This window comes from Amphibalanus amphitrite, unplaced genomic scaffold, assembly GCF_019059575.1.
Source record: "Amphibalanus amphitrite isolate SeventyFive unplaced genomic scaffold, NRLGWU_Aamphi_draft 000748F_arrow, whole genome shotgun sequence".
NCBI lineage: Eukaryota > Metazoa > Arthropoda > Thecostraca > Balanomorpha > Balanidae > Amphibalanus > Amphibalanus amphitrite.
Genome location: NW_024882242.1, coordinates 50,180 through 72,588, shown reverse-complemented (window position 1 = coordinate 72,588; position 22,409 = coordinate 50,180). Strand labels below are relative to the sequence as shown.

The window sequence follows — 22,409 nt, the reverse complement described above, 5'->3', positions numbered from 1 at the left end:
ATAATATTACAAAGCAGGCATTTAAGTAATTAGTGCAACCCTTGCTTATAGCTACTAAGAGATGCACTGAACCTAATTTGACCAAATATGCACCTAATCTGCACCAAATGTGCACCAAATGTGTACCAGACTATACCGCCGCATGAAAACGGCTAATAAAACGACACGTTCACGCACTATGTAGGCATAAATATCACGTAGTGGAATAATAGTTACCTACACAGTGCGTAAAATCACGCTATGAACCATCTAGAGCTTCACGTTAAAAACGGATATCGGTTATTGCTCCCTTTCAGACCTTATAGATTTTGATTTTACACATCACAATCCACACTGAATCCGGAACAAATCATAATTGTAAGGTCAGACGCTAACCTATTGCAGACAATCGGATCATCCAGTCATTATCACTCGATCTAATCGGATTCATTATCGCCTATCATTCGGATTCGTTATCGCCTATCCGCTGTGCAGTCGATCCTGCGACCACCGGCCCAGGCAGCTGCCGGCCAGGGACACGGCTGACGTCATCCGCAGCCGCCGCCGCCGCCTCGGCCGCCGCCACCGCCGCCGCCATCCGCCCAGTCGCCGGTGATCGGTCTTCAGTGAAAGTCACTCCGCGAGAGCCGCGGTCAGTTATCCAGCGTCGAACAGTCCACCCAGCGGCACGGACCGGTGTTTTACAATGCTCAGAGGTGAGTGGCCCGGGGTGGTGCGCGGACCCGACTGACCTGTCTGGCACCGACGGCACGCGACTGGTGACGTCACCGGGCACGTGCCGGTGGAAATAGATAGACGGCGGTATCTGTCGGTCGCACGGGTGGCGGCTGAGTGGTCACGTTTCCGCGGAGTGGGTGGATACTGTGAGGGAAGACACGGCTTCAGTTGCCACGTCTTCGGTCGGGTTGGAAGGGATTGTTGGCACCGTATCTCAAGGCAATAACAGCAAAGGTAGGTGACGTGTTGTGGTGTGCCAACGTGCTGGAATGATTCTTACCTTATTGTTAATTATACTAACGTTTACCTACCTTCCGGTATATTTAATTGTTCTGAAAAGCTCACTCATCGACTCGGGCTGTACGGTGATTTCAATATTCACGTTGATAATGTTGCGGTACCGATATAATGCTATACGTAAGGATGCAAGTACGTATCATGCGGTCAATGGAGGCTAACTATAAGTTAGGTTACAGAATGCGTCTCTCTGGTGTGCGTATATTCATTTGGTAGTCACTAGCCGAAAATATTGTGTTAGGCAATATTTCGTCCGATTGGTTATTTGCGATCCACTCTGCTTTTAAACGCCGTTAAAATTCATTGTGGTCGTATCGAGTCAGAACAATTTATATGCTTCTCTTCACTTCAATTCGTATGTTTGGTTTGGCACTGCATTGCTATAGTCTTACCATAGTGTAATAAACAACGTTATAATAACGTTTATATAATAACGCTAATAACGTTAAATAAAGTTGTTCATTACACTATGGTCTTACGTGGCTTATTGTTTTTTTATTGCTTTTAAATGATATTTATGTCCCGTCGGCGCAGCGCTAGAGATTTCATTACGTAATTGAGAGCCGCCATTCAACGTAGACTTGGCAACCGGCTCAAACGGCGGCGGGATCCTGCATCGGATATAGACACAATCTGGTCTGCCTGTTACTGGCTTATTGATACGAAAGACACATTAGGTTTAAAATGTATAGCAATAGGAGTAAACAATCGCCTACTATTTAGATTTAACACAAGCATTTATTTTATACCTTTGCGTATACTTATTTCGTGGCTTTGCATTCTTGCTGCTTTAAAATTGATATTTCATTTGAAAATATAATGCAGAGGTAACTGCTTCCGACCATTCCACATTTTATGCAACAACGCTCCCGTTTCGATTAACAATAAGAGCATCTCCCAGGTGAAAACAAATTATGATTCCTCGCCGAATGAGGCTTCAATGAAGCATGCTCATTGAAGTTGGGAGGATTGAAGATCCTCCCCGTTCGAGCGAGCTCGAACGGGGAGGACGACGCTTTCACTTTCTCAGCGTACTGCATGACCTTATTTTGGGCACCGAAGGCATGCACGTGTCGTTTTTTGTCGGAGCTGGGCGTGCCCGGTCATGCCGACAAGGATAATGCGTTTGTTTGCCGGCTCTGATAAGCGGGTCAAGTTCAGCCACGGGGCAGGGCCGGTCCGCCGCCGGCCGCTGCTGGCCTTCTGAATAACGCATGAGGTCGTCCAGTTCAGGGCTTTTCCCGTACCGAGAGCCTGACTGCCTCGCAGCGGTTAGCAATATCTTACGGGCACCTCAGGCACTTCCCATGTAGAGGCGTGAGGATTTAACCCTAGAACGCCTAGGGGGGGGGGGGGTTGTATCAACCCCCCCCTGAGGTTTTTTCGAAGTGCACGCTAAACGGCTTGTCGTAGCGGGCTGAAATTTTCAATACCCTCTGGGGCAACCTTTGCGCATCTTTTGCCGAAAAAAAATTGATCGGGTCATGTCAGGTCACGGAGTTATGACGTCATAAGAGGTACAGCCTCCGGCCGGATTTTCACAAACTGAGTGCCAACGCCCGAGGTTTCCTGCCGGTGGTACGAACATCGGTTGATGGATCGTGATGAAACTTCCCATGCATGTTGGGGCAAGTATTGGCTATCATATGGTATAAGAAATTTGACCGGGTCAGGTCAGGTCACGGAGCTATGACGTCACAAGAGGAACAGCGTCCGGTACTATTTTTGAAAAGCGCCCGAACCACTACTTTGCTAATTCTTGTCACCTCAATGGAAATATGCAGCAATATTAGCTTCTATAGGGAGCAAATGGACCTCCCAAATCCAAAAATACAATCAGATTTCAAAAATTTAAATTTTGATTTTTCGAATTTCTGCCGCCGACTGTGACCTTGCCGACTTCCGGCGCTCCCAACGCGCCATTTTTAGAGCTAGGGAAACGAAATACATACCAAACGATAGAGAATTGATCAAGGAACACGATAGTGAAGGTTTCAAGTCGATATCTCCCACCGTTTTGCCGCAATCGCCGCCGAAAGTTGAAAAAAGTCTATTTTTCCGAAAATTTGACCTTTGACCGGTCAAAAGTAGGTCAAATGTTGACCTAGGACCAAAAAATATACCACCAATCGCGAGATCTCGTTGAGAGCAATCCGTTGGTTTTTTCCGCTAAGCTCTTCGACCTTCCGTTTCGAAACGCCAGGGGGGGGGGTCGTAACAACCCCCCCCCCTGGTCGTTCGTGTTATGAGAAATGGCCTGGTCGTGCGAGGGTTAACACTGGTAGGCCCATTTTGGCATTTTGGCTGTTGACTGGCTGCACAGCTGCACTGCTGCAAGTTGAGCTGCAAGTCAGACTGCAACATGCAGAGAAGCAGTTTAAGACTGCATAGGTATGTTGCACGTGTGATTGACTGCTCGGTGATATTTCTCTCTAGAGCATGCACCTCCTCTAAAAAAAAAAAAAAAACGCTATACCTACCTGTGTGGTCCGCGTCGCATGTGAGTGTGGAATTTTATGAGTACATCTAACCTATCGCTGCATAGCAGGAATGGTCACCGTTTATTTGCTGGAGTTCTGTTATATATACAGCCACCGTGTGGAGATTTTCGTAAATACACGATTACGATTGCGATTACTATATACACTATATTGTAAATCCTGCCAAACTACTATCTGAATGAGAAAGATATTTGGACCGTCTTTTTGACTTGACGCGATGACACTCACTTAGGTAGACCTAAGAAAGAGCGAGAGTGTTTACTAAGATAATTCACTAAGTTATGTTTTTTTTTTCGTTCAGTAAGGAATACCTAATTCAACCTTATGTATTCCTCTAGAAGTTCGTTTCTAAAAAAAAACATCTTATAGGAACAGTTATAATCTCGTACTTAAATGTCACCATGATAGCGGTACCTATAAAGTTTAGGTCTTTCCTAAGTCAGCTCCAGAACTATCCGGCTTTAGCCAGCGCGGGCGACTGGGCAAAGAACCGACCGCATTTTTGCCGTTTTCGACTGCCGTCTCAGGCCCGACAGGATGATACCTAAACCAGTCGGCAATCATCCGCTCCACCGTTGTATAACCATAGCAGCACAGCCAGGTCAAGTCCCAGGCACTAAAAAGCACCGGTACCGGAACAGAGATATTTTGGCTCGCTTGTTTGAAAGCAATGCCCAAGCCATGGCTATAACACAACGTTTCGTATAAAACATTTGGTGACACCCGAGAGGAGCTGAGGAGTGAGGCGAGCGGCGACAAACTTGTCAGCGCTGTGGCAGCGGACCGATCGGAACATATTCAGGTTCGGCCTTTAGCGTTCGTTGGGTAAATTATGTCAAAATAGGCGCTTCTTTTGAAACGTCTTTTCTTGTAAATGTTTTCTGAAATGATTGTTATGCAAAGGCTGGGCGACATTGGTTTATAGGTAATCAAAACGTTTATATCATCGCGACCAATCAAATTTTCATAATTGAACCTTTTCAGGTCAACTGTTGAAAATTTGACCTAAGGTCAACGTCATGACGTGACCGAAAGGGCCATGCTGTTTATCAGCCGATTCGTTTTTTTTTCTAGGTAGGTAAAAACACTTGTCAGTTTCGTCTTCATGGATACGTTCATCTCTTGACTCTTCGGCAGATTCTTACAATGTCGGTCTCATAAGCGTCTCAAGCCGGTTTGCCCTGTCGACTTAAATCGGGCCGTCTGACCAGTGCACAGTGGCCCTTTTTCAGAATTAGCACGCATTAATTCCCACATTACCTTAAAGTGGTGCAAGACATCACCACGTGATCAAGGACGTATCCCCTGCCAATGCAAAGAGAAGAAAAGAAACGAACTGCCCAAGGAGATTCGGCCCAACAGCGACAGGCCGCTCGGCCCAAGATTTGGCGTACCTACGTTCGCACGGCTCGCCCGCCGGCCCAGGCCGCTCCAAACGCAAGTGTGGCGAGCCCGCCAGCCGAGCGCGCTGCACTGACCGCCAGGACGCCCCAGGGCGTCACGTGACCGCATCTACAGCTGTTGCCAGCAACCGTTAGTCGGCCCCGGCCGGGCAGCAACTAAGGTCAGCGCGACGTGAACAATACAAACACATAGGCGCTTTAGACGTTAGATCTTAGCCGACCACGGGACTTGTGCGGCTTGGACATCAAACGCGACAAGAAATCGGACAGTTTTTCTTGGACACAGCGTTATGCCTACATGACATTTCAATTAGCACATCGTATGGCAAAAGTCAAGCCACATTTAGGCGCACACCAGGTGACACCAGCTTCGAGCCAGGTCAATGAGCTTACTAGTAGTCGTATCGAACCTAGGAGCCACAGCCGCTCGCGGACTGAACTGGCTCACGTTATCCACCGTAGAGGCAAAATGGCGCAAAATGGCGCGATGCCCTTTGGTGGACATGGTCAGAAGAGATCGGCGATTCGAACGATGTATAATACGATATGTTCCAGAGTGTGCTACTTAACATAAAGCTTCATATGTATGCCGCCATCTCCAGTAATTGTCCTGTTATTGTGTCCAAAATATTCGGCAAAAAAGGTCTATTCAAGTTTATACAATGAAAATAGTGGTTTCTAGGGCTTCTACGTAAACTCAGCTTCACAGCCATGCCACTATTTTTTAATATTTTCTCATCGAAAGTCTTACAAATTGATGTTCATCTCACCCTACTTCTTAGGGTCCGCCGTTGGTGTCCGCGCGCCTCTCGACAAACTTCGATTTTGCGGTCAGTTTTACCAAAGATAATTATTTTCTTAGGAGGTAAAAATGGCACCATCGGATAGTTTGGAATGTTTTGCACACGATTAGACTGCTTTTTACTCAAAAGAAGAGAAAAAATATTTTGAATTTATGCGTGCTAATTCTGAAAAAGGGCCACTGTGCAGTGACCAGCCTCAGCCTGACTGTTGGACCGATTCCAGCAGGGAACCAAATCTGGCAGGGTGCTGTCCGATCGACTTTATCCGATTGTTAGGCCAATTCCTGACTGTTGGACTCTCGGGACCGGGACCGATTCGGATGCCGGTGGTGGGCTGGCGTCAGCCGGTCACGGTTGACTGCTTTTCATTGGCGTCAGCTGTTGCGTCAGCCGAGAGTTGAACCAGCCGGTGAGAGAGTTCGAGCCACGCTGATTGGGAGAATGCCTGTCGCTCATTGGCTGGCACCGAGCATGGTGCACAATGCCACTGTTGGGCACGAACACGACTGAGGTGATGCTTCGCGAATTCGGCATAAGTTCTGGGCTTTCCAGGCTTTTGCTCTCGTTCGACCTAATGAGAGACCATTGCCGAGCCTGAGGGATGATAGGACTTTGGGGAGATATTGGTCTTGGCGGCCAATGGTATACCTCCAGGTCTGAGCCCGTCACCCTGAACGGGTCACCCAATGTCCTGGGCCCTGGGTCACTTAGCCCCGCTAACGGGCAGTGGGCACCCAACCGGGGGACCATCAAAGCGTCCAAAACCGCAGCATCCAAAGTACGCAACATCCAAAACCGCAGCGTCCAAAGTACGCAACGTCCAAAATACGTCCAAAATCGGGTATATAGGGAACATTCACAACGTCCAAAACCGAAACATCCAAAACCGCAACATCCAAAACGTATCATCCAAAAACGCAACATCCAAGGACGCATCATCCAAAGTACGCAACATCCAAAGTACGCAACATCCAAAGTACGCAACATCCAAAACCGTTAGGTTAGGTTAGGTTAGGTTAGGTTAGGTTTCCTTTTGCCCGGTAGGCATAAATCAGTAGGTTAGGTTAGGTTAGGTTAGGTTAGGTTAGGTTACGTTACGTTATGTTAGGTTAGGTTAAGTTAGGTTAGGTTAGGTTTCCTTATCCCCGGTAGGCAAAAATCAGTAGGTTAGGTTAGGTTAGGTTAGGTTAGGTTAGGTTGGTTTTGGATGTTGCGTGCCTTGGATGTCGTGGTCTTGGACGTTGTGGTTTTGGAGGTTACGTACTTCGGATGTTGCGTCTTTCGATGTTGCGTTTTTTGGATGATACGTTTTTGGACGGTGCGGTTTTGGATGTTTCGGTTTTGGACTTTGTGAATGCCCCCTATAAACCCGATTTTGGACGTATTTTGGACGTTGCGTACTTTGGACGCTGCGGTTTTGGATGTTGCGTACCTTGGATGCTGCGGTCTTGGACGCTTTGATACGGACCCACCCAACCACCCGCGTGAGCAATGAGCATGATCATTGATCTCGAGGAGCTACTCTCACCAGATGAAGGTGACCGTTTCGGGCTATGATCAGGGGGCTTGAGGTGTGGAGAAGGATTTGCATCCTGTAAGATGGACCTTGGTCAAGCCGCCACGAAGTCAAAGTCGATCAATGACGATAGAGCTTCACCAATCACCATCGTCAGTCGTGGTTTGTGGCGTCATCTGGAATGAATGAAGCCATAGTACCGTACTCCGTCAGCAGGGTATAGATTGCACTACAGTTACTGATAACTCCCGCTAGGTGGCAGCAGGTCGCAAAGTCAATTTTTCATTCATTCTTTTCAAGGCCGTGGTGGCGACAGGTGGTGCACGTTCGACTTTCTACCAGCTTTCTACCCTGACAAGGTGACTGAATGATGATTGAATGTGTCATTGGTATTGAATTGAAAAATGTGCTTTTCTGTCATTATCATTATATAACCACTATCACTATCATTCGTCTGGTCTTGACAAAATCAATTTCTAAGTTTATCCCCCCCCATTTATGATCCAGCCCAAGCCATACCTATATCTAAAATCTGTTTAGTTTGCTCCACTTGAAATTACTTCCATGTCATTTTCGGTACTTGAAATAGTTCCAAAATTCTAGCCTGAGATACTGAAAGGTGAAATTGAAATGCTGTTTCAGTTTCCACTTTCCATGAATTGTCCTGGGGCCTGCCCCCCCCCCCCAATCAGCAGGTGGTGGATCTGCGGCCTATAGAGTTGGCATTTCGATTTTACCTTCTAGCTGACATCCAGAATCAGTGGCGGATCTAGGATTTGAGTTTAGGGGGGGGCAAACATTGCGCCGCCAGGCAAGTCGGCGAGAATTTCAAACGTCCAGTCTTAGGAACAAAAAAAAAAAAAAAACGAGCTACCCCTATTTTTCTCCTCGGATTTCGGGAATTATTTTTTTTACATTTTTGTCAGTTCGGCCAAGCCAGGGCAGCGCAAAAAAAAAAAATTTGCAGCCACCCTGACTCCGGGAGATAGTTAGAGAATAGCTCACCGGCGCTATGGACGGTCCGTCCTCTACCTCCCGCATCACCTCGGCAAGACCTCGTCCGAAAGGTCCGCCCGCGCCGGTTCTCAAGGGCTTCTGTATCCGGAGACCGATAAGGGTCGCAGCAGCAGGTTCATGTGTAAATGCCCACGACCAAAGGCCACATCAACGTACCTGCGATACTATACGCAGTCAGGGTTGCCACGTAGTTAAACGTATTAACAGTTGTTTCCGGTAATAGAAAATGAGATCAGTCGATTAAGAATCCCAACAAGAAATAGACGAAGAACAGCGCATTTGTTTTCGGTCCTGCATTTATTGATGCAATTACAATGAACATTCCTTAACTTTGGGACTAAACTTCGCGAGCTAGCAAAATTATACAATAAGTGTTACTTTCGAGAGGAGATAAACGATGCTTCTACAGACTACATAGGACCACAGCGCAAGCCGCAACAGCCAACGGAATCACACTGAACACTAGCGTTAAAGGGACCCTCCCACCTTAACCCTCGCCCGTAAACGGCGATCTGCCACCTTCGCCCATGCAGGGGGGGGTTGGTGCGACCCCCCCCTTGGCGTTTGAAAACGGAGCGTCGTAGAGCTTAGCGGAAAAAACCAACGGATTGCTCTCAACGAGATCTCGCGATTGGTGGTATATTTTTTGGTCCTAGGTCAACATTTGACCTACTTTTGACCGGTCAAAGGTCAAATTTTCGGAAAAATAGACTTTTTCAACTTTCCGCGGCGATTGCGGCAAAACGGTGGGAGATATCGACTTGAAACCTTCACTATCGTGTTCCTTGATCAATTCTCTATCGTTTGGTATGTATTTCGTTTCACTAGCTCTAAAAATGGCGCGTTGGGAGCGCCGGAAGTCGGCAAGGTCACAGTCGGCGGCAGAAATTCGAAAAATCAAAATTTAAATTTTTGAAATCTGATTGTATTTTTGGATTTGGAAGGTCCATTTGCTCCCTATAGAAGCTAATATTGCTGCATATTCCCATTGAGGTGACAAGAATTAGCAAAATAGTGGTTCGGGCGCTTTTCAAAAATAGTACCGGACGCTGTTCCTCTTGTGACGTCATAGCTCCGTGACCTGACCTGACCCGGTCAAGTTTCTTATACCATATGATAGCCAATACTTGCCCCAACATGCATGGGAAGTTTCATCACGATCCATCAACCGATGTCCGTACCACCGGCAGGAAACCTCGGGCGTTGGCACTCAGTTTGTGAAAATCTGGCCGGAGGCTGTTCCCTTTGTGACGTCATAACTCCGTGACCTGACATGACCCGGTCAATTTTTTTTTTATCAAAAGATGCGCAAGGTTTGCCCCATAAGGTACCCAAAATTTGGCGGCGCTGCGCGCCGCCGTTTTTGCACTATTTCCGAAAAACCTCAGGGGGGGGGGTTGCACCAACCCCCCCCCCTACATGGGCGAGGGTTAACATTAGATTTGAGTTGAGATAGCCAAAATGGGGTCCCTGGCTCACAATTACAGGTTTCGGCACTCACAACATCGAGAAATGCCTTAAAGGGAGATAATGAGCTTTCTTTTTTCTTAAATAAAAATTACTCGACATCTATACTATTTCTACTGTAGTTTCTATAAAATATGAAAATTTCCTAGCACATTTTCGTATGTGAAAAAGGTTTTTATTTTTGCAAAAAAGAAGCAGTACTTGCAGTACTTGTAACACCCACCGAAATGCGTTGTCCTTCTCTATAAAAAAGTCGCAGTATTTACCTTAAGTATTTACCTTAAGTAAAGGTCATTAGATACCCTTTCGAGTAATAAGACCCTTTACTCAAGAGGCGCCTCCTCCTCTTCTGATGAAGACGAGTTGGCTGCCATGCTTGTTGTCGCCATAAAATGACGACCACTGTTGTTAGTGACAGTAGCTACTGTTGTTAAAGGGACCCTCCCACCTTAACATTAGTTTTGAGTTGAGATAGCCAAGTTTGCGGCCAGGCTCAGAAACCACCATTTATCCTGGTCGCAACCCCCGCAGCTTTATGGTGTTCAAGAAATTTCTTCCCTTTACTTGCAGGGTGGGACCAGCGTGGTCCCTATCTCTTAACCATTACGGGAATCTGATGACGTCATCAGGCTTTCGAACGTCCGTTAAATGTTTGACTAAAACGTTTTGTAGCACGCGGTGGTATATGCTGCTTTGCGCGCAACAAATGCCGCACTTTCAAATAAAGTCGCTAGGAACAGCGGAGATCCCAAAAAGTAAACAAAAGTAAAAGTCTAATATCTTGAAAACCGGTGAATATTTTTCGATGAAATTTGGTAGATATTCGTTTTTGCTCTTTCTGAACTGAGCGACATCACTTTCATGCCAATTCATTAACTTTTTTGAAGGTGGGAGGGTCCCTTTAATACGATGAGTAGCCACTCTTAAGCATTAGTAGGAGAAGTTGTAGTTAAACTTGTCGGGGTGGTCCTTCCATTCTTTCCCAAGTCTGAACTTAAAAACATCGACATTTGGTGCTTCAATAGTGTTCCTAGACAGCTTGTTCCACGCCCGAGTCACTCGTGCCGCGAAGAAGGCTTTCCTTGGTCCCAACTGATGCTGAACCTGCAGCTTTTGACCATGACTTCGGGTAGTACGGCTAAGAGAGTTCTTGAACATGCTGTTGCGACAACACGAGCACTCTCTTTGGTAGTTCACCGTATCGAAGCCTTTTAAGATTTTGAATGTCTCGATAATATCTGATCTTTGCCTTCGGAATTCAAGGGTAGGCAAATTGAGGCTTCTGAGACGATCTGAGTATGACAGGTGAGACAGCCCCTTCACCAGTCTCGTTGCCCGCCGTTGCACCTGCTCGAGTGCGTCTTTATCCTTCTTAAATTTGGGGCTCCATATAACAGCGGCATACTCAAGATGGGGTCTCACGATGCTCTTGTACAAGGCTTGAAAGACATCACTGTCAATGTTTGCAAAGGTATGTTTGATGACTCCGAGAATTCTATTGGCCTTGTTAACCTGGTTCATGACATGTTTTGAGAATGATAGTTTCTTGTCAATAGTAACTCCTAGGTCTTTTTCTTCACTGACTGCTTCCAGAGTGTGATTGTCTCCATCTATAGTAGTCATAGTATATTCTTTTTCAGGATTAGTTGATCCTAGATGCATGACCTTGCACTTCAGTGGATGGAATAGCATCTGCATTGTTCTTGCCCAATCCTGTATAGAGTTTATGTCCTCTTGTAAGCCATTTGAATCATCAGACTCGTTGACGACTTGATAGACTTTCGTATCGTCGGCAAACATGGAAATGAAACAATTTAACAGGTCGGGAATGTCACAAACAAACATAGAGAACAAGAGAGGTCCAAGGACTGAGCCCTGTGGCACACCGCTCGTTACATTCCCCCAATCTGAAAGCGATCCATTTACTTTCACCCTCTGCTGTCTGCCAGTGAGGAAGCTCCTTATCCATCGGCATGTTACGTCATCGACTCCCAGAGCCTTGACCTGGGCCAGAAGCCGTTCATGGGGCACAGTGTCGAAGGCTTTGGCATAGTCTAAAAATACAACATCCACAGGTAACTTGTGACTAAGCGCTTCTGTCCAAACATCAAGTGCTTCCAGTAGGTTTGTGACCGTGGATTTTCCCGTGATGAAGCCATGCTGTTGATGAGCGATAAAGTTATTTGCCTTCAGGTGAGTAATGATGTCTTCGCCAATTATCCTCTCCAAAAGCTTACATAGTATTGATGTCAATGAAACTGGTCGGTAATTTGCAGGATCACTTTTGTCACCCTTCTTAAAGATCGGTGTGACGATCGCCAGCTTCCACTGCAGGGGAATTTCCCCAGTTTCAACGCTTTTTCTAAATAATGCCGTGATAGGTGGCGCAAGCTGGTCCGCAAGTTCCTGTAATACACGAGGGTGTAACTTGTCCGGGCCTGGTGATTTATCGACCTTAAGTGTCTTCAACATGGCATTAACTCTCTGAACAGTTATTGTAACTTCCATCTCTGACTCCAAGGGCTTCGATGCTATTGTGGGAATTGATGATACGTCCTCCTTTGTAAACACGCTCGCGTATTGCTGGTTCAATATGTCAGCTTTGTGCTTGTCATTACTCGTGAGTTCTCCATTAGCACTGCGTAAGTCAGATACACCGCATCTCGACTTCCTACGGCGGTTGACGTAGTTCCAAAACACTTTATGGTTACCTTTTACTTCTTTAGCCAGTTTCGACTCAAATTCCCGCCTTGCTTTCCTTGTCGCGTGAGTAGCTTCGTTTCTTGCCTTAACATAGCTCTGGTAATCAGAGACATCTTTAGTGTTCAAAAAACGAATCCAGGCGTGCTGTTTCTTCTTCACCATCCTCAGAGCATTTCGATTCATCCAGAGGGGATATCCCCTTTTCGATTTTTTGTTAGGATCAAACTTGGGCACATGCTCTTCTATCAGATCCGCGATCGTTTGTTCAAGTTTATCTGCCATCTCCTGCACAGATTTACCTTCAAACAATCCTTGCCAATCCATGTTAAGTGCTTCCCTCATATCTTCATAATTGGCTTTATGGTAGTTCAGCACCGCACTCTTTCTTGCTGGAGCCTTTGGTGCAAACGACATAACAAATGAGATGCTGACATGGTCGCTTGCTCCAACCGGGTCACCAATGCTGAGTTGCTCAACCAACTCCCGCTCATTTGTAAATAGTAGGTCGTCGAGAGTAGCTCGCTGTCCATCCCTGTATCTTGTTGGCTCCGTTATATGTTGCAGAAGGTAGGTGTCGTGTATGCATTCTATGAACTTCCGGGCTGGGCTGTTCTGGCTGACACCTTCTGGAACTTCGGGGTCCGGGGTCCAAAATATTTCTGGGTGGTTGAAGTCCCCAACTATGACTTTGTGGGAATGATTTGAGGATGCCGCCCAACCAAACATTTTGTGGAGATCATGATCCAAAGGAATAGCTCTATTTGGTGACCCACTTCTATAGATCACCCCAACGAGCATACTGACCCCAGCCTGGGCACCAATTGAAATCCAGGTACAATCTTGAAAGTTGCCGCCTACCGTAGGATACACTTGCTTGGCCAGTAAGTTTTTCTTGACGTAAATTCCCGTACCCCTTGTACCTTCGGCAGGAAATTTGCTAGTAAAAAGGTCATACCCAGGCACTTCCATAACAGTATGTTCAGGTATCAATCCAACTTTGGGCTTCATTTCTGATAACGCAAGAACATCGTAGTCCTCAAGTGCAATGAGTGCCAAAATAGAGTCGTATTTACTCATGATAGAATTATCGATGTTCGCATAAAACACTTTTAACGCACTTGAATGTGCTGGGGGCCCGGTTGTTTTCGTGCCATCTTGGATGTTTAGCTTTGCAGTGATGGAACCATGACCACTTCGTTCCGTTTTATCATCCATTTCTTTTCTGGGAAAGCTAGGCGCTTTTCCTGCAATAGTGCTCGCAAGTTTTTTGAAGCCTCAAGCTGGCATTTTGTAAGATCTGGACGGATAAAGACACTAGTATATGTTTCATCACGGCTTGTTCGCAGATCCTTCGCTTTAGCCAAGATCAGCTTCTTTTCACTCAGTGCCTCGAGTTTCACTCTAAGTATTCTGGAGCCTGTGTCTTTCATCTTTCCAAGTCTTGTGGCCTCCTGTAACTTCACAGATAACTTGAACTCAGACTTGATCATTTCTTTGAATGCTGCAATGTCTCCCTCGCTGCTGCCGGTCTCGGGGAGGTTGAAAACAACCAAGTTTAGTTTTCTGTTTTCAATGTCTTCTAGTTCAGTCAGTCCTTTCTTCAGGGCTCTGGTATCGGTTGTGTCCTTCTTTACTAGGCTTGACTTTACAGTCACGGCCAGTTCCTCCAGTCTGGTTTCCAATGCTGACATGTTTGCTCTTGCTGCTTGAGCATAGCTTGGACTGCTCATCTATATAGTATATGGCGTATATATAGTATATGGCGTAGTATATGGCGCTTTTGTTTCAAACAGCGACGCTTGGGTTTTTGTTTATGTTATCGCCTTGTCGTTGCTTGGTTGTAAGGATTCTAATTTGAATTAGAGTTAATTCGGTTTAGAATTAATTAGATTCTAATTCGGGGGTACATAGTGCCTACTCTTCTTTGTTTCCAAGTATTATTTTGCGCCACAAATGAACGGCATGCGCCAGAAACGCAACCAAATCTTGCGATTGCGACTACGAAATTCATTATTTTGGCCTCAGAGCCTGAAGCGAAAAATACAAGCATATTTATTTCAAAAAGACTTCAGGTTTGTCGAACGGTGTTATGAGAATTTTGATAACAGTACTGCATAAGTTTTTCAGTGATGTCGCAAAAGTGTTGTATCTATCTTCTTTTATTGTGCAGTCGGCGGGACCGATTCAAAATTGAGTCGTTGCTACTAAAATAGCAGCATGTGGCGACAGATGATGAACAGGAAAAATAGTTGCGTAAATTTAGACATAAACCACCCCCAAACCATTAATATCTTTTGAAGGCACTATAGACGACCATTAACTAACTAGATGTGATGAAGATCAAATGTGAGGAATACGCTCATTTTACAAAATTACATGCAAGTACCAAAAAGTGATGTAAGTACTTATTCAACGGTCATTTTCAGCGCTCCCCGCTAACGTGACTTCAAGTTGAGATATTTGCGGCAAGGTACCGAATTGAGCAAAATGGTTTTAATTTACATTATAACTTGTTGTGTTTTGTCAGAAAATGGTCCTAACTCAGATTTTGTGGAAAAAGGTCATAATCTCCCTTTAAAGGGACCCTCCCACCATCAAAAAAGTTTATGAATTGGCATGAAAGTGATGTCGCTCGGTTCAGAAAGAGCGAAAACGAATATCTACCAAATTTCACCGAAAAATATTCACCGGTTTTCAAGATATTAGACTTTTACTTTTGTTTACTTTTTTGGGATCTCCGCTGTTTCTAGCGACTTTAATTTAGAAGTGCGGCGTTTGCGGCAGATGTTGCGCGCAAATAGCATATACCACCGCGTGCTACAAAACGTTTTAGTCAAACATTAAAAAATCGTTAGATATCTGCGCTGACGTCACACATTCAGAGGGGTATTCCTAAGCATTAGCCCCTCTGAATCAAAATGCTGCAATTTTGAAATTCAATATTTCCGATTTAAGGCATTTCTCGATGTTGTGAGTGCCGAAACCGGTAATTGTGAGCCAGGGACCCCATTTTGGCTATCTCAACTCAAATCTAATGTTAAGGTGGGAGGGTCCCTTTAAATCGGAAATATTGAATTTCAAAATTGCAGCATTTTGATTCAGAGGGGCTAATGCATAGGAATACCCCTCTGAATGTGTGACGTCAGCGCAGATATCTAACGATTTTTAAATGTTTGACTAAAACGTTTTGTAGCACGCGGTGGTATATGCTGCTTTGCGCGCAACAAATGCCGCACTTTCAAAATAAAGTCGCTAGGAACAGCGGAGATCCCAAAAAGTAAACAAAAGTAAAAGTCTAATATCTTGAAAACCGGTGAATACTTTTCGATGAAATTTGGTAGATATTCGTTTTTGCTCTTTCTGAAACGAGCGACATCACTTTCATGCCAATTCATTAACTTTTTTGAAGGTGAGAGGGTCCCTTTAAGTTCCCACAACATACTGAGCTTCTCCAACACCTCGCAAGCCAAAAGCTCTGACTGAGCCTTTCTGTGTTTGTCCCCGTTAGATAACGGTATGGCTCATGAAAAAGCTGCGATTGGTAATCTCATGGGGCGATTGGTAATCTCATGGGGTAATTCATGGGGCGGAGGACTTTTTATCAGCTCACAACTTAATATCACGAATATGACAACCTTCTAGTCCTCCATTTATTTCACATTTTCTTTTCAAACACCATATTTTTAGTATTCAAGTTGTAGTTTTTTAGGGGGGGGCAAAAAGATATGTTTGCCCAGAGGTTTTCCGTTTAGGGGGGGCAATTGCCCATTTTGCCCCAACGTAGATCCGCCACTGTCCAGAATGAATTTTTCTGTTTACCTCGCAGTAGAAGAAAACCTTACAAGTTGAAGCGTTATAAGAAAAAGTTTGGTTAAATACTTTTGAGGTTTCTTAGCGCCTGTGTGAGGTTCATATTTATAAGTTAGTTTTATGACCTTATCCTCATAGCTTTAAAAGGCTTGAGCTGTGAGGGCCTGAAACTTGATAACCATTAATAAGGCAGTTCCTTGGTCTTCTGATGGAGAGGAATAGAATAGGCTGCTTTTAGGGAACCTTTTTGCAGAATATGATGAACCTTTTGCCTTTCATAGCCAATGCCTGTCCCTATGAATGTGACCTAAATTTTTGATTCAGGCAATTATTATCATAATTATGTAATTGATATCAAGTTTTAACACAAGTTTAACACAGGCCAAGGTAATTCAAGCAGTAAAACCAGCTAGGTAAAAAAGGCTTTTAACTTTACACCCTTACTACTTTTTCTTAAGATTTGAGATGTAAAATGTGAAAGTAGGTTAAGGTTTGCCTGCAGAGAGGATAATTAGGGTGTATTGTCTACAAATAAAACTTTACCCTCAGTTGCATTGATCTGTCATCTCAAATCATCTCAAATTGAGCAGTAAACCCAAAGTTTGCTGGTCTCAGGAGTCAGGATAGACCCATACCCTCCTGAAATTAAGGAAAGGATCTATGTTGAAATGGCAAGCATGTATGGGTAGAAGCAGAGGATGTACAGTTAGCACATTTGCTATGCTTGTGATGGCAGTGGTTCTGCTGTAACAGTGAACTGATAATTCTACTATGTGAGGCCAGACTCTGACCTCACATAGTAGTTTTTGCCTTTGCATGACAGAATTCTTGCCAGATCTGAAATTCTGCCATTTTTCTGACACACTATACCTATTTATAGTCACCGTGACTATACCTACCTACCATCTCGATCTGCAACACACGCCCACTACATCTCACTGATGTATTCTGTCTCTTCTCTACAGGTGCCGTTCAGCAACTGAGGATGCAGTCGCCGTGTCCGTTCCTGCGCATGTTCCCGGCCCGCTACCTGCAGTCGTACGGGGGCCGGCTGGCGGCCACCTACGGAGCCAACTGCCCAGTGCTGGCTCGTCATGTCTCAAGCGCTGCTACGGCGCCCGAGCACGGTAAGTTCACGGTCTGTGTAAATGTGCGTTGTAGTTCCCACAGTCATTGTATCCTTTCTTAGCTATCATGGTGTTTTATGACGAAAAGACATCTATTGTTGCCGCTTTATTTTAATCACGTCCTATCTATAGTAAGACAAACTCACGGTGCAAAGTAATTTTGTTCGGCTGGATTGCGTACCTGAAACCCTAAACTGGCTGTGTCAGAGGTGCTGACATGCACTCTGCTGCATGGGTACATTACATGCATGGTCAGCAGGTCAGAGGGTAGGCGCAATTATGGGTCAGAATGTTTCGTGCCGCACGAGCCTCACGGACTTGTACGGGTGTGGCAGGGTGCGGCCCATGCCACGCTGACATGCCAAACTCTAACTGCCTATTGTATTTCAACAACAATGCATTTTTATGACAGTGCAGGAATTCATTGCGAAATTCGCCGTAACGGACGTTGCCAATACTAGTTAATTTTACCATTGTTATTTTCGATGCACCTTTACATACCCATCCACCTTGTACGATAACACGGCGTCAGTTGCCTGCATAGGTAATGAGTTGTATCTCTGAGTGTTGACAACGATATACCGCTACCCACTTCCCTACTCACATGCTCCGACCCTCGTAGCATAGACAGCAGAGCATTAAGTCGTATTTTCATTCAGCCAGTCCTCACCGTCGTACATGTAACCAGCTGCGTATCGTCGCACTGAATAGGTCGTTCTTTCTCCACCCTCAGCGGCGGGCGCCATCTCCAAATGTCCGTTCCTGAAGGACCAGACGGCGGCGGCGGCTCTGAAGGAGACCACCGTGGACGCCTACAGTGACACCATCTCCGTCTCTGAGCGTGAGTACCTCCGCCGACGGAGGATGAGCGAGCTTGGTTTTCTGTTGCTGCTGGTCGCCGCTGCTCAGTGGGTGGGTGGGGATTGTAATGGGAGCTGCGGGCGCGGGGAGGGAGCGATTACGTCTGGAAATTTGGTGTCAGGTCGAGAGTCGGAGAGAATGTTCGGAGCTTTGTTGAAGGATTTGGGGTTTGGTGGTTTCATTGTGTATCGTGAGTGGGTATGGGCACGAATATGAGTGTATGCGTGCCTCTGCAGCTTCTATGGACATTGACACTGTGATGGATGTGCGATCATGATACACATTATACAGGATGCTAAGTTTGGGTGATGGATGCTTGTTGTATGACACAAAGTATGGCAGAACCACTCTGAGCCTACCGTGCTTAGTGAGCTGCGTTGAACGGTGCGCTCACTGGATCTAACCTCCTCTCTGACAGCCCGCAAATGTCCGGTGGAGAAGCGCACCGACGCGACCGAACAGGAGAGCATAGGTCAGGGTTTGGTGATTTCAGCATTTACCCGTCTACTCTAACACCGGGCGGCTGTTTTGTTGTGTGCTCAATTACTTACTTTGTTTGTAGCTGTTGAGCGCACCATTGCTTTTCAGTGTAGTTTGACTCTGTTCGGGTTTCCAGGAGACAGTGTATTTGTGTGCGCCCTTACGCTAGCCAATGTAGTTTTGTGATGCATGCATGCCTGCCAAGACGTTGCGGCTTGCGTGTGTAATGCTCATATTGTTCTATGTGGAGTGTCTTCGATTCTAATGTTTCGATTAAAGGGACTATCCCACCTTTAACATGGGGTTTGAGTTGAGATAGCCAAGTTTGCGGCGAGGTTCAGAAACCACTATCTATCTAGGTTGCAACCCCCGCGGCCTCTTGGTGTTGAAGAAATTCGTTCCCTTCATTTGAAAATGGGCCTTGCGCAAGGCCCTATCTTCATCATGGAGCGACCGTTAGTGTGACGTCACCTCGTTTAGCCATTCTGATTTAAATGGGTTTGTTCGTTGAAAAATCGCTTAAAACTTGGTCTGAACTTTGTTGTGGTGCCTACAGAGTAAAAAGAATCAGCTTTATGACAGTAATGTGGCCTGGGGAAGGAGGTAATTTTGGGCTGTGACGTCACATATTTGAAAGTTTGTGTTTGGAATATGGGAAGCCTAAGATGTTTAATGAAAAATAAATGCCAGAACCGTGTTCCTGTTCATCCAATCTATAAAGTCGGGCACAATTTAACTGGTTTAACAACATTTTAGAAGGTGGGATAGTTTCTTTAACCCGCGCCCGGCTGGGGGTCCTGGATTTCCACGCCCTGCTGGGGGGGGGGGGGGTGTTTGAACACCCCCCCTTGTAACTCGGCTCCTGGGCCACGTAGCGATACGCGGAAGGCGGCGTTCGAAAGAGCGTCAAAAATAATGACGAAATCACTTCGGTCAATTTTTTGGTCAGGTCAAAGGTCAGGTCACCAGAGGTCATTGAAGGCAAAATTTCGCCGATTTCCAGGTCGAATGGCGAAAATTTCCAAGAAGCCAACGCATAACTCGGGAACCAATAGAGCTACAGCGCCGCGGAAAAGCGCATTCGATAGCCCTATTAACGCTCTTTCTGAGTAATCCTCTCAGATTTGACCTAACGTCAACGGTTTTGCCTGCAGGGGGCAAAAACTGCAAAAATAGCCGATTTTTTTGGAAACAGTTTTTCTGCAATAACTTTTGATCCAAGCCCTGTACGAGCTTACTTTTACCGGCATCGTGTTCCTCTCGTCAAGACGCATCGAATGAACTATAACTTGACCTTGAAAGGTCAACTTGAAAATTTGACATCAGGTCAAGGTCATGACCTGACCGGAAAGGGTCATGTTGCATATCAGTCGATCCGTATCGTCGAGCTGAACACATCTAAGGCGTTTTCATCGCTCTAGCATGCCTCTATCAAAAGTTATTTGCGAAAAACTGTTAGATACCATTCGTGACCTAAGATGACCTCAGGGCATAAACAAGGGTCACGGACACCATTTTCATGTTCAGTGTGTCTAAACCACTTGTAATTCGGTGTTTGGGAGTGTTTATAATGTCTTTCATCCAAAAGAGGCGCATTTCAATTTTCTCCCATTGACTTATAATGGGGAGGTCGCAAAATTGACCTGACCTTAGGTCATCGATATCAAAATTCGGAGATATACATTTTGTACATGCTATTGCTCTTAGCAATCGCTGAAAGTTTCAAAGCGATCGGTCACTCGGTGTAGCTATGACAGACATTGAAACTTTTTATGAGGTGAGGTCACTTCAAGTGACCTGGTGACCTGACCTTGAATGACCTTGGTCTGAAATTTTCACAACATGTGTAGAATTGATGTATGATAAGGTGCACCAAAAACGGCGGCGCGGAGCGCCGCCGTTTTTGAGATATTCGCGAAAAACCACAAGGGGGGTGTTCAAACACCCCCCCCCCCCAGCAGGGCGCGGGTTAAGTTGATTGCTATTTCATGCGATCTCGATCTTAACAATAATGCACCCTTTTTACAGTTTTCCTATCAGCCTGTAGTTAGTGCGCATGCATTTGTGTGTGTAACCTTGTAGTTAGAGCTGGTTCTTTTCAATACTCTTATGGTAATTCAATGACCAGGCCCTTTAATGTGTTATATAATGTTTTGCGTGGAAGTATCTTGATTTATTTGAAGCCAGAGCTATTCACAAGAAAGTTTGCTTTTCATCGGCATTTTTAACTTAATTGTGCGTATGGCCGCTCACATTTCCAAATGCTCGTTTTTTACTTGAAGTCCGTGCGTATCATACCGTTTCTGAGATTTGGTGCCCTCGCTTGTTCGGCAGCGTTCGACTACGAGGGCTTCTTCCGCGACCAGATCCGCAAGAAGAAGGAGGACCACTCGTACCGCATCTTCAAGAAGGTGGGTCTCGTCTATATAGATGATTCGTGACAAATGCCAGACTTTCTCGCTCTGTTTTTGGCTGATTCCCCCAGACCCATGTGTTACGCTGGTGTTAGTGTGCAATACTCAGTGCACATATGTTATGCGATGTAGCATTGTATTGGGGTCGATGTTGGCGCGCCAGCACGTCGTACATTTTGCTAGTTGTTTGTGTTGTTCCTCATATTCTTCAGTAACCTCTCGCTGTGCTGTGACCCCACCCTGGGTGTGACACCTAGCACGTCCACCGTAATCCGTGACACGACCCGTGACGTGACCTGTGGTGTCCCTCTGTCGGTGCAGGTGCTGCGCAGCGCCGACCAATTCCCGGCAGCCGCCGAGTTCTCCCGCGGACGGCGCGATGTGACTGTGTGGTGCAGCAACGACTACCTGGGAATGTCTCGACACCCGGCTGTCATCGGCGCTGTGAGGTGAGAGCTGACCTGACCTGACCCTGACCCTGACCTGACCCTGACCCTGACCCTGACCCTAACAACGACGACCTGGGCAGTGGGCATGTTACGACACCGGACTGTCATCGGCGCCGTCAAGTGAGAATTCTATAGTTAAACGTGTTCGAGGTATGGAAATAATAAGGAATTCTTTAATGGTTTATTATTTTCAATATTCATATATTCAACTTATTGATCGATTTATCTCGAATAGACCCGAAATGCATCCCTCGAGTGATCTTAGCCCCACCGTTCCCCTGTGCCCTTATGCTCCTTTCACAACCCTCCTCTAACCCAACCACCCTTCGTCCCCGTGCAGCCAGTCGCTGAAGGAGCACGGCGCCGGCGCCGGCGGCACCCGCAACATCTCCGGCAACACGCTCTTCCACGAGGAGCTCGAGGCAGAGCTGGCCGACCTCTACCAGAAGACGGGCGCGCTCCTCTTCACCTCGTGCTACGTGGCCAACGATACCACCCTCTTTACACTGGCTCGGTCACTGCCTGGTGAGTAACTGGCCGGACGGGTGTCAGTTGGAGTTTTCAGAGGGGGAGGGGGAGAGTTGAGTTGTCAAGCTGGATGAGTCGGAGGGGGGTTAAGTATGAAAGTTTTGCAAGTCTCAGGTGGGGGACTCTTGGAGTCAAGTTGAAATTGGCTGCTTCGATCAGACTTGGTCGTTAGTTGGAGCCGGTTGGTTGCTAAGTCGGGTCGCTCGATAAGGTCGAAGACTCGGCTCCCATATTGCTATTTTTGGCATGATGACACGTCACGTACCTAGAGCCGATAACGTCAGATCTCGGAACGCTCCGTTAAGTCCAATCATGG

The 22,409-nt window shown here is 46.0% G+C and overlaps 1 protein-coding gene across 11 annotated transcripts in view; it reads left to right on the top strand.

The window, feature by feature from the left end:
• Positions 1-475: 475 nt before the first annotated feature.
• LOC122365556 (5-aminolevulinate synthase, erythroid-specific, mitochondrial-like) overlaps positions 476-22,409 on the top strand; it is a 37,711-nt gene continuing 15,777 nt past the window's right edge. The window contains exons 1-7 of one of the 11 annotated variants that reach the window (XM_043336850.1): positions 476-695; positions 17,200-17,361; positions 18,095-18,202; positions 18,641-18,694; positions 21,037-21,113; positions 21,438-21,565; positions 21,906-22,090. In XM_043336850.1, coding sequence (XP_043192785.1) covers positions 686-695; positions 17,200-17,361; positions 18,095-18,202; positions 18,641-18,694; positions 21,037-21,113; positions 21,438-21,565; positions 21,906-22,090 — 724 coding nt within the window. In that variant the 5' untranslated portion in view covers positions 476-685. Of the gene's footprint in view, positions 952-7,476; positions 7,597-15,656; positions 15,966-17,199; positions 17,362-18,094; positions 18,203-18,640; positions 18,695-21,036; positions 21,114-21,437; positions 21,566-21,905; positions 22,091-22,409 lie in introns of those variants that run through there. The other 10 variants (XM_043336860.1, XM_043336852.1, XM_043336851.1 and 7 more) reach the window with 10 other exon arrangements.